This window comes from Artemia franciscana, chromosome 20 (genome assembly GCF_032884065.1).
Source record: "Artemia franciscana chromosome 20, ASM3288406v1, whole genome shotgun sequence".
NCBI lineage: Eukaryota > Metazoa > Arthropoda > Branchiopoda > Anostraca > Artemiidae > Artemia > Artemia franciscana.
In genome coordinates this window covers 24,500,657-24,512,456 of record NC_088882.1, presented here as the reverse complement: position 1 = coordinate 24,512,456, position 11,800 = coordinate 24,500,657, and the positions used below count along the sequence as shown (strand labels likewise).

At 34.8% G+C, this 11,800-nt stretch overlaps 1 protein-coding gene across 1 annotated transcript in view; it reads right to left on the bottom strand.

Moving 5' to 3' along the window:
• Positions 1 to 1,645: 1,645 nt before the first annotated feature.
• Positions 1,646 to 11,800, bottom strand: part of LOC136039946 (polymerase delta-interacting protein 2-like) — a 31,682-nt gene continuing 21,527 nt past the window's right edge. Inside the window, exons 6-7 of the mRNA XM_065723951.1 lie at positions 6,944 to 7,149; positions 1,646 to 1,825 (exon numbers count right to left, since the gene is read on the bottom strand). Coding sequence (XP_065580023.1) covers positions 1,714 to 1,825; positions 6,944 to 7,149 — 318 coding nt within the window. The 3' untranslated portion in view covers positions 1,646 to 1,713. The remainder of the gene's footprint in view (positions 1,826 to 6,943; positions 7,150 to 11,800) is intronic.

Here is an 11,800-nt window from a genome sequence, read left to right as displayed (position 1 = left end):
AAATACGGTCAGTCAGCCGGGTACCCAGAACAATCCGTAGGCAATTTCTCTGGAAAACATCTAGTAAATTTTCATCTGCTTTTCGGAGTGCCCATGCTTCAGAGCCATATTTGACCACTGTCATCACTGTAGCTTCCAATATTCTAATCTTGGTTTGTAGGCTTATCTTTCTATTCTTCCAAACTTTTTTTAACTGTGAAAAAACACCCTGAGCTTTAGCTATTCTACTTTTAACATCTTCACTGCTCCCACCATCTTTACTAATAATACTACCAAGGTAACTGAAGCTCCCAACCTGATCAATCTTTTCGTTACCTAATGTCACCTGTTCATCTTCACTTATTCCTAGCCTTAGTGACTTAGTCTTCTGAACATTAATTTCCAAGCCTATTTTAGCACCCTGAACTCGTGAAAACCTCTAAAAATTCATTCATTTTGCTCACACTTTCATCTAATATGCTTAAATCATCAGCATAATCTAAGTCCAGGAGCGTTCTTCCTCCCCATTTGATTCCATGGTCTCCAATTGCCTTTCCTGTGCTCCTTAAGACGAAGTCCATCAAAATGATCCATATAAAGGGGGATAGAACACAACCCTGCTTAACTCCTGATTTAATACAAAACCAGTTGCTAACCTCATTTCCTACCTTAACCACAGCAGTATTATTCTCGTACATAGCGCAAATCACTTTAATGTATTTTTCTGGTGTAACGATATCTGGCTTAACGATAAGACCTTTGTTAACGCTGTTCTATCAACAGAATCGAAAGCTTGCTCATAATCGATAAAACTAAGGACCAAAGGTATTTGACAACGAAGGGACTTCTCAATTATTAACCTAAGAGTGAAAACATGGTCGACACATCCTCTACCTTTTCTAAAACCGCATTGCTCTTCCCTTAAAACTTTGTCTACAGCATGTCTCAGTCTAAAAAGTATAATATTACTCAGTAATTTTCTACCTACAGAGACCAGACTAATGCCTCGATAATTACGACACTCACTCTTGTCACCTTTCTTATACAGTGGTTTAATTAAGGTTTTCCTAAAATCATTGGGTAATGTGTACAAGCAAGGCAATGTATGTTCAATTATACTGTGATCCTCTTGATTTGCACTACCCAACTGGTCTTGCTTTTGAAACAGCTTAGTAAACTGATTTTGAAAATTATTTCATATGTGAGAAAATGTCAGATACGATTTGTAGGAGCGACAGTAAAGACATGTATCAAGGTCCTTTTTTTTTTGGGGGGGGGCAAAATAAAAAGGCGGGGGGGGGCAAAAAATTTTGTGTGGGGGATAACAAAAAAGAATAAAATTTTAACAAGATATTGAAGATATCTTAAGATTTCTTAGTTTTAGAGGGTCCTTTCTGGGTGCGTACCTGAATAGTGACTATGTGTAGGAGTTCATTTCGGGGTTAGGGTCCGGGACTGAAAAGAAAATATGCAAGCTATCGGACACATGCAAGGTAAGCATTTGTACATTTCAGTGGGGATGGCATATGTGTAAATAACATCCCGTAGAAAGTGTACATGACTAAATAGTACATTCAACACCACTAGACTCTTTTCAGGGGCAATAAAAACACAACTACAACCATCAAGCCACTGAACTAAATATTAAGCAGCAAAGATAAGTAAATTTTCGTAAACGCGCATTGTTTAATTAACAAATACTTAAAACGCATAAAATACAAAGTAGATCACAATTTAAATAATTCCTGACGGGCTGTTTGGTTCTTCTTGTCGAGATTCGAGCGAAAAAGGCGGTATTCGACAATCAAAGAAATATCCGTCTTCTCTTTCCATTCTGAATGTACCCCTACAAAAGGAAAAATCGAATCAAGGTATAGAATCAAACCTTACATTCGCATATAGTCAATTTTAACTGCAGAATTAAATTCAAAACAGAGACAGACCCAGAGGATAGGTTTAGGGGAAAATAGTACAAATAAAGGATTCGTAGAGTAAAAAAACGAAGAAAATGGTTGTTTTCAGTAAAAGAGTATGGAACGTAGACAGTACCAAGAGTCAAGTCCAATTCAGCAGATATTAAAATAATTTGCCTGTGTCCTTTTTCCAATTGCAAACGTGTTCCATTCTGGCCATTCTTGAAAATAACTTATTCGAACTTCAAAATTCGATTTCCTAAATTTCGCTTTGCTTCCCTCCTTAAGCCTTCCCTCTCCGATTTGTTCACATTAAGACCTTATCTACTTGATGTTAATGTGAAGAATTTGAGTTTGTGCTACTTTTGATTTCTTTCAAATAGTGTATTCAATCGATCGCCCATTTGAATCGCAAAACTTTTTCTACGATAAAAAGCTACCACACCTGCCTATAATACAATTAGTACTGTACATCTAGAGACAATTTGTTTACAGTACAACTAAATTGTCCTACTGAAAACAAGATATGTTCGAAATATTTTCTTTTTTATAACTATAAAATTTCAAAACCAAAATTTGCAAAGGCTCCTAGGAATCACCATCATTACATATTGACAAGTCAATCTACTTTCATTAGCGCTTTCCAACAATATTGTTTATTGCGGTGGTTATTTTTCGATGAACAAACAAAACCACACTCTTACTCTTGTTTGTTGTAGTTTCTCTTCGCTTTGGAATTCATTTATTGATTTATAGCAGAATCTAATATCTCTACGTTTGATGGGATTAGTTCGTTTTGATTCCTTTCGTTGAAGTTTGAATTATTATATGATTTGATTTCTGCTAATTTAAATTTGAATATGTCTCTTTACAGTAGCATCATTTTGGAGGGGGGTATGAGTCCCCTGATTTTTGTCCACAGAATCTGAAAAATAAATTTTTTTCGGACGCTTTCACTAAATATAGATTCTTCTCGGCCTATTTCCGCTAAAAAACACTTTCTTGTATTTTCACTGAAATAACTGGAAAAATGACAAAATTGCCCCCAACCCCTACAGTAAATTTTATTCAATACATTTAGCCCCCTTATAAATTTATGTGAATTGATGCCACTGACTCTTTTCTTTCTTTAAAAGCTTATTTTAAAAAACCTGCCAGAAATTATTCTTTGTCCTGTTTTTAATTATATTCCCTTAATAAGTAAAAATATATCTGCGGGATAAAAAAAGATTTTACACCATTTTGCAAGGATCGTAAATTGATAGAGAATTCATTCAAGGAGGAGGATGTCGAATCTTCGAAATCGAGCACTTCCAAATTTGCAGGGACATTTTTATTTGAGCGCGGGGGAGGGACGGAACGGCGAACGCTCTGTCACATAAAATATAAGCCACATTACGAATAGTTTCGAAGTTAGATGCGGCATTTATAGTCTTTTACCCTGTCCGGTCGATTGGTGACGTCATGAAAATTGCTCGATACTACCTTCTGTTTGTAATTATTGGAATATAATGTTTGCAATTACTTATTTTTTTATGCATCTTCACATTGTCGCTACTCAAAAGTTGTAATTGCAAGGAGTGTTTTCGTTAATTTTGAGGGATTTGGTTTCAAACACAGCCAACCTATTTAATGTTTTGTAACCGTGTTGAAGTTTGTGACTAAGGTCCAAGCTATTGAACTTGACTAAGTCCTGAAATTACAGAAATTAAACTTTACTAGTTTTCTAAGACCCTTTTGTTTTCTCTTTTGGCGTAGGGAGTAGAAACTTACAGCAAGTAATATGAATTTCCTCACTCATCATATTAGGCAATCATGTCGTTAGGTAGTTTTGAGGGATTTGCTTTCAAACACAGACGACCAGAAACTTTACTAAGAATTTGACGGAAGTTTCATTGAAAAGTTTTTCAACGAAGAATGAAGAGTTTAAACGAGAAACCAAGTTTACGTTTATAGGGAAATGTTCATAGTTCATTTATTTATTAATCACACATAGATGTAAATATTTGACATAGGCCCATGGGGAGACAAGCTCGAAAAACTAGGCATAGACAAAGATACAGTAGCAAATTACACTACAATACAAAGATGAATATGACGGCAAAGATGCAATAGCACAACAATAATATGAAAGTAGCAGCTAGCCTAGGATCTTTCAATATTATTGAAAAAATTGAAAATTTCGATATTATTAAATATAAATTAATTCTAGAAGATAGCTGAGAGGCCTACATTCACCCAGAGCAACAAACAATACAAATAACTTTGCCTTATTAAAAAGATTCTTAATTAAAAATAATCCTGAACTAAATGAAATTTAAGTCTCCTTTTATTAAATGGATAGAGGAAAATTTATCAATAAGATTTTTGTGAGCATCCCAGCACCAAGCTATTGACACAAACGGAGCGAATTCAGATCTCTCAGTACTATACTTGTCATTGTAGATACTCTTTTTTTTGCCGAGTGTTATAATTATGTAAAACATTGGGATTGGGAGAACAAACTTTGATTGAGGTAAGTAATATGGCGGTAATTTCTTAATGTCAGAATTGAATTGACATTTTGTAAAATCTGTATTGGTTTAATATGGCTTTTAAATGTAGATAAACATACTAGAGAACAATAATTAATATTAGTCCGAATCAGAGCAAAATAAATACTTCGTAAAGCAGAGTAGGGCAAATAAAGCTTCACCCTTCGCATTAAACCAACATACCTTGAAATCTTTAAGCGTAGATTTTGAATGTGTGTTTTAAAAGATAAGCTTTCGTCAATCACAAGTCCAAGGTACTTTACCGTTTTCACCCGGGATATTGATAATATATACTTTGAAGAAGTAACTTAGGTAATACGAGGACAGATATTCGACTTTCTGCAGTAAATTATGAAATTAGTTTTTGATACATTCAAAGCAATAAAATTTGAAGAACATCAATCAAGTACATTAGAAAATGCAGTATCCAGTTTTGCCTCCAACTCCTCGCCATTCATCTCAGAAATTGAAACTGCGATCAGCAAAATGCGTGTTGAGACACGGGATTATAAAAGCGCGGTGAAGATCATTTATATAAATTAAAGAAAGCAGAGGAACTAGGTCAGAGCCCTGAGTTACCCCAGCCTTCGAAGACTGAGGTACAGGCGAAAAGAGGAAATTGCTTCCATCTAATCGTTGCTTTCTCTTATCAAGATAAGATTTAACTAGATCCAACGCCACTCCGCGCACACCACAATTATTCAATTTACAAAAAAGAATACAATGGGATATTGTATCGAATGTTTTTTTTAAATGTAAATATATTTTTGCGGGAATTTTACCTCTATCTAAGCATTCATGAATATATTGGATGAGAGCAATGATAGCATGTTCAGTATTGTGTCCAGACCGGAAACCAAACTGGGAATTTGTGAAGAAATTAGACGATTTAAGAAAGTCTTAGAACCTCTAATAAATTGCCTTCTCGAATATTTTAGAAAAGGCTGACAAAATAGAAATAGGGCGGTAATTTGATGGATTTTCAGGAGATTCACCTTTGTGAAGCGGAATTATCCGCGCTTCTTTAAAAGCAGATGGGAAAACTCCAGTTTTAAATGAAAGATTAATTATATGCTGTAATGGTAATATTACTGCAGACAATATTTCTTTACCAATTATAGAACTAGACTCTTCAGTTTCTTTAGCAATGAATGAGCTATTGAAGCTTAGAAGGCACAAGTGATACCATTTCTCTGCCTCAATTCCCAAACACAGAAAATAAAATACCCATATTGCTCTTTATCAAAAACGGAAATGACCTGTCAAAGTAGATAGCTGGGTTTTAATATAGAGATGCGCAACTTTTTTGAAGTTTAAGGAATTTCTATTTAGGATTTCAAGAAATCGGCTTTCCGACTGGGTTAGGGATTCGTCACAAACTTTAAGTATTATTATTTGCAGCTGATGCCTCCTAAATTTCTTGCTAAAACGGAGCTTTCCACTTGAAAGCAGAAACATAGTGCAAAGAAACAGAAGTTGGAGGAACAGATTTAAGTAGGCCTCTCTGACATAAATCCACTTCAGCTCTCACAATGTAGGTATTGGCTCAAGGACAAGCAAAAGCATCTTTTGGCCCCATGCAAGAATTACAGGCAGCTTTCCCAAAAAGAACATCATAACAATCCGACCAGAGGTCCATTGGTGTCAATTGGGGGTAGAGGGGGAGGTAGGGAGTTTATTCCCTCTAGATTTTTACCCATCCACTCTAGAATTTAATAAAACACCCTCTTTGGGACAACTACATTGAAGAGACAGGAAAATCAACAAATTTGCTCTTCCCCTCCAACTAGGTATTGAAAAACACATATCACCCCCTTCCCCAATTTTCGTGATATGACGCTAATACATAGGAGTAAAATTTCCTTAAAAATTAGAGAGGTTAAACTCATTACCGCTTTATCAAAAAAATTGAATTATTAGAAATAAGTGTGGGGCTGCCCAAACCCTTTCCCAATCCCATAGTTGTTAGCAAAACTTGCTCCTTAATGAAAACAAAATATATTTTCATCAGTTTTTATATTATGACATTAAAAATCAAATTACTAATTAAACTTCCTAAAAAAAAATCATACAAACAAAATCGATTCGGAAACAAATTTTGAAACAAAAACAAATAAGAATTTTATTATTACTAAAGAAAAAAAAGAAACAAAATGCCTCACCACTAGGTTTATAAAAAAAATCTGTTTTCTTGTATGTTCATTTAACTAACAAAAAACAATTGAAAAAAAAACCGTTGCCCCCCCCCCACTCTTAAACTACAATGTCATGAATTAGAGATTTGATTGATACCACCAGGAACCTAGCCGGCGCTGATTTAAGCCAATATGAATTTTTGGTTAATTTATGAAAAAATCTGATTGCCTAAAATTACCGTTAGCAATATCTCAGCATTAGTTAAATCTCATTGTGAATGAGCCTTTACAAAACAGAAAAAGAGATATCCTTTTGTGGCATAGAAATTTGGCAATTAGTTTTTTGACTCTACAAGAAATGCATAAATTACAACATGCTTACCACATATGTCCTGAGGGTGCTTGGAAGCTAACATGACTTGAATACTGGAAGGCTGGTTGGCCAGAGGACAAAATTGGCTCTTGTCCTACCACCCCTCTTCCTCGGACCGTTTCCAAAGTTCCTGATAGACTGAAAATACGCCAATGTCGTTCGCGAAGTTGGACGGTCAATTCTCCAAGATTTTCAAGTCTTATACAATACCTCCACTAAAATAAATCGCAAAAAATTGTTAAGTAACAAATTTACTTTTAAAGACTTCAGTTCTCTTAAGGTATTATTTTCATAGTTTTTATGTTCATGCATTGCCCTTGAGGCTTCAGGTGATTTATTTAAATAATTTAATCCAGCTAAAACATTTACAGCAAAAATCCAAGGAACTGAATCAAACTGGGTAAACCCAAGAGTGGTTTTATAAAAACTTAATGAATTGATAAAAAACATGTTCTGAAAATAAAATTTTCCCAAAAAAGTGGAGAGCCAAATCAAAACCCAAGACAAACAGAAATAAAGTCGAATATTACCTCAAGCCATAATGCACAGAAACTACTATCTATGGACGAATGATATATAAATGATCACAATGAATCATCAAGTCAAATTCAAAACAACCAAAAATTACTAGACACAGGAGTAGAGCTACCGCCCTCTAAACCATCTAACTAAAGGGTACTATAGGATGTTTTTATTTATGTATGGTAGTATCTGTTCTCTCAAAATTTTATGTGAGAAAGTACTTGTCTGTTATAGCGACAACACTCAAGTTCTTCATCCATTGACGCACAGTAGAACCGGTTTCTTTCGTTAGTCCCTTTCAGCTTAGCGTGAAATAATACAAAGACAAGTGATAGAATAAAGGGGAAATATATAATTACGGCTACATATTTGCACATTAGGGGGAGGGTGGTAAAGTATTTGGTCTGTGTGAAGTTAGAAAACAATTCTTACTTCAAAATATGCAGAATAACTGTGCTTAACACATTTTTCATGCAGACCCGGTGTACTTTACCCCTTCCCCTTAATGTGGAAATATATACCCCAAATTTGTTTCTAAAGTGTGTTTTTTTCATCATACTTAGGTATACTTGATCAGGATTAACCTAACTTCACTTCTTGAGTGTTGTCGATATAACAGATAAATACCGATCATTCATTTTAACGTCTGTTCGTTTTCTGTTTTATTTGTTCACTGACAGCAACTTCAGTTTGTTTTGGGTTTGAATTATTAGACTTCATCTTTGCTTCCTTTAAGTTTTAATATAGTTCCTTACCTTCTTTGAAAAACCTCTTTTTTGGAAAAGTTTTAAAATTAGTTTATCTTCATTTTAATTGAGAGTTTTATTATTTGTTCATATTGGGAATATTTGTAAAGCTAATAGATATTTGTAAGTTAATCGACATGGTTGTATCCTTGGTTAATTTTTTGACCATTCTTAAGTTTATTCTCATAATTTCTGCTTAAAAATTGAAACATTAGAGTGTAATCCAAAATTTGAGCATTCAATGAAAATAGTCGATCAGCAGTATAGGTGTCCAATAAATTCTCAATAATATTTTTACTATAGAATTTCGGGCGGATGGGAAGAAGTATTTTTGTTCATATGAATTGAAAATCGATTTAATTTTGATCTTCCATAGGGCTGGGCCAACCAGGCTCCCATTCTGTTTATACCCATGAATATAAACGTACCCTTATCCACCATTTAATTAGCAGAAAATGTTAACGTATTATTTGGCATTTACTGATTTCTTACCCAAATAAAGGTATTACAAGGTCATTTACTAGAGAATTTTTTTGTTGAGTTAAAAGAAAGAAAAGAGAGGACGTCACAGATTAATGTAACCGGGTTTGTTTCTTTATTTTTTTTTTCATTTATTTTTTGGTAATGGAGGTTCCGTTGGTCTTTGGATTTTATTTGAGATGCTTTCTTGGCCTCAAATTTTAAAGCATACCAGCGTAAAATAACTAGAATTTTTCGCTCTAAAAGTCAACATGACCATATTTTTCTTCCCAAATTGATTGTCTTTGTTAAGGCCCCCATGGTCCAGTCTAGCTAACCTGACAGTTTCACAGTAAACGATAAAAAAAATGATTGGCCTTTTTTTGGTTTCTTGACTCAATAAAACTCGTTTAAAAAAATATTTATCCTTTTTAGAATGGTTTAAATCAGTATACGTGCCCAGTATGTTGCTAGCTTATGGGAGACATAACAACTTTCTGCCTATTTCGAACTTCAGGATTCTTTCTTCTGTAGCTTTTGTCTTCATTGGGATCCCCCTGTCTCTGTTTACATGCTCTGTAAGTTTAAGCCAATCCGACAAAACAGAATTTGTTGGTCCGGTTCGGGTGTCACATTGATAAAATATCGTTTTCATTGAGGTCTACCTGGCCCTGTCTATATTCTCTGTAAAGCACAAGGATATCAGAGACGGAAATAATTGAGCCTTTTTGGGCGTCAAGTGCCGACCCAAAATTAGTTTCTAATTTGTTTTCTGCTTATTTTCGCCAAAAAACTATGAAAACCACTTCAAACTGATCAGGAGACAAAACTTAGGTACCGTTTCCATGTGTCTCAAATTTTTATTGTTTAATACTACACTGAGCCAAAACACTGTAAGTCCAGTAAAGTGGCTGAACACATTTGTTTTTTTTTAAGTTTTTTTTTGCATATGGGTCCTCTTGACCCAATAAATTACAGATACAAGTTTCAAGCTTGTAAGAATTAAATTGTAGGTCCTTTTTCAGATAAATCGGCAATATCGACATCGAAATCTTTTGGCAATTTTATCGATCTCCCTCAACATAACATTTGAAATCCCCTTGCCTTTCCACAAGCATTCGCAAAAGCTTCTATTCAATCCTCCAGTTTTCCCCAAGATATGATATATACGCTATTTTCATAGCCTAGGTGAAAATAGTGTCTTTAGGTTTACCTCAATACTTCAATGTGAATAGATTCAATGTTCAGTGGTGCTAATAGCTCAAAAACTTTCGGGTGAATTGGAGACAAATTTGTTTGCCCTTGTATCTTCTGCCTGTTAACACAAAATATTAAGCCCTCTTGCCCCCCCTTGCATTCGGATAACTTCAGCTTGATCCCCAAAAGGCATTTCCGAGATGTGGCAGATCTGTCATTTTGTCATTTTCATATTCTGCGAAAGAACGTTTCTTTTGATTTGCTTCTGCCCCTCGTCCGAAGTCAAAATTCTACGTCCGCTTGGTCTCCTAACACTCCCTGAAAATTTGGAATCGACCCCCTAAGATATCCCTGAACTTATCCAGAAACAAACATTTTAATAACCTTTCCTTACATAGTTTCTTTCGGTCTAAATTGCTACTTTCCTAAGAATAGATTCTAGTCGGACAGGGTACATAGTGCAGGAAATTTTAAACAAATTAAAGACCAGAACTATTCGATATTTTCCCTCTCCCATTTCTTCCAAGTCAATATTAGATGTCCACTCCCCTCTCCCTCAAATACTCCCTGAATGTTTCAACTTGATTCTAAAGCCGTTCCCATTATATTGCATATACGCCATTTTGATCATGCGTCAAAATATAATTATTTTTTTTTACCTTCCTGTTTGCCCGTGAGTATATTATAGATCCCATAGGGGATTATAGGCCCCCAGGCAAAATTTGAGTTTTATTTCATCTCCGAACACTCCCTGTCAGTTTCAACCTGATACAAATATATATACGTATTCATTTCTTTTTTCTTGCACAAGATTGCGAAATGCAATTGTTTGACTTTAATACTCCTTGAAGGGATAAAATTGTTCGCTCCCATGGTTGCCATGAAGATGCCTCAATCACAAATAATCTGTCATACGTTTCCACAAAACATAACATTTCAATGTCAGAACCTCACTGAAAATTTCCTACCATTCCAAAAAGGCTAAAAAAAAAACAAAAAACAGCCAGCTCTTCCTCTTACTAGCAACACGCTATTTATAAGCTTTGATTTAATTCAAAACAGACGTAAGCTTAAGGAAACTTTACTTTGCCTTGCCATGAAACATTAAAATGCGTTTTCAGAGGAAAAAGTCTCACATTTTTTGACTAAAGTTCCTTGAATCATTTTTTTATCTAGAAGAAATTACACGCGAACAGAAATGTAAAAATATGCGTGTTCCAGTGAGAGGTCGCACATTGCTCATTTCAAAGATTTTTTATTAGTAACAAAGACGAGGTAATTTCCACCCATACATGGGTACGAGAAACTTATAATGGGTCTTCGAAAATTTAACATGCGAAGATAGGCTTTAAAACTACCAACAGTGTAGCGTCTGGTGACTGCAGAATTGTGTAGCACAGTAGAATTATACCAAAATTATTAACATAATTGATCCGCAAATTTACACGATAAAAGCTGTAATTTCTCTGTAAGTAATAATCAACCAACATTTTGCGGTTTTAAAGAATCACCAATGTAAAAATCCAGTCTGCACGAACTAGGCCAAAGGTAGGTTGGGAATATTTTGGCAGGTTAAGTAAGCTAGTTGATCTTTATGAGCTGGTCGGCCAACTGAAAAAAAGAATTTACTTTATATGCCCTTCTTGGCATCTTGGGCAGGTTAGACAAGGCCACAAACTAGACCAAAGGTAGGTTGGGAATAACTTGGCAGGTTAAGTAAGCTAGTTGATATTTATGAGCCGGTCGGCCAGCTCGAAAAACGAATCTACTTTCTATGCTCTTATCCAAATTATAAAGAACTTAAAAAGACAAGTATGAAGTAGTTTAGAGCCGAACACTTAAAAAGGAATAAAATAGCCTGATGCTAGTTAAGGCTGGTGATTTTTCTTTCTGATACCAGTCCCAGGTTCAACTTTTAGAAGTTTTCTACACTTTTTTGATA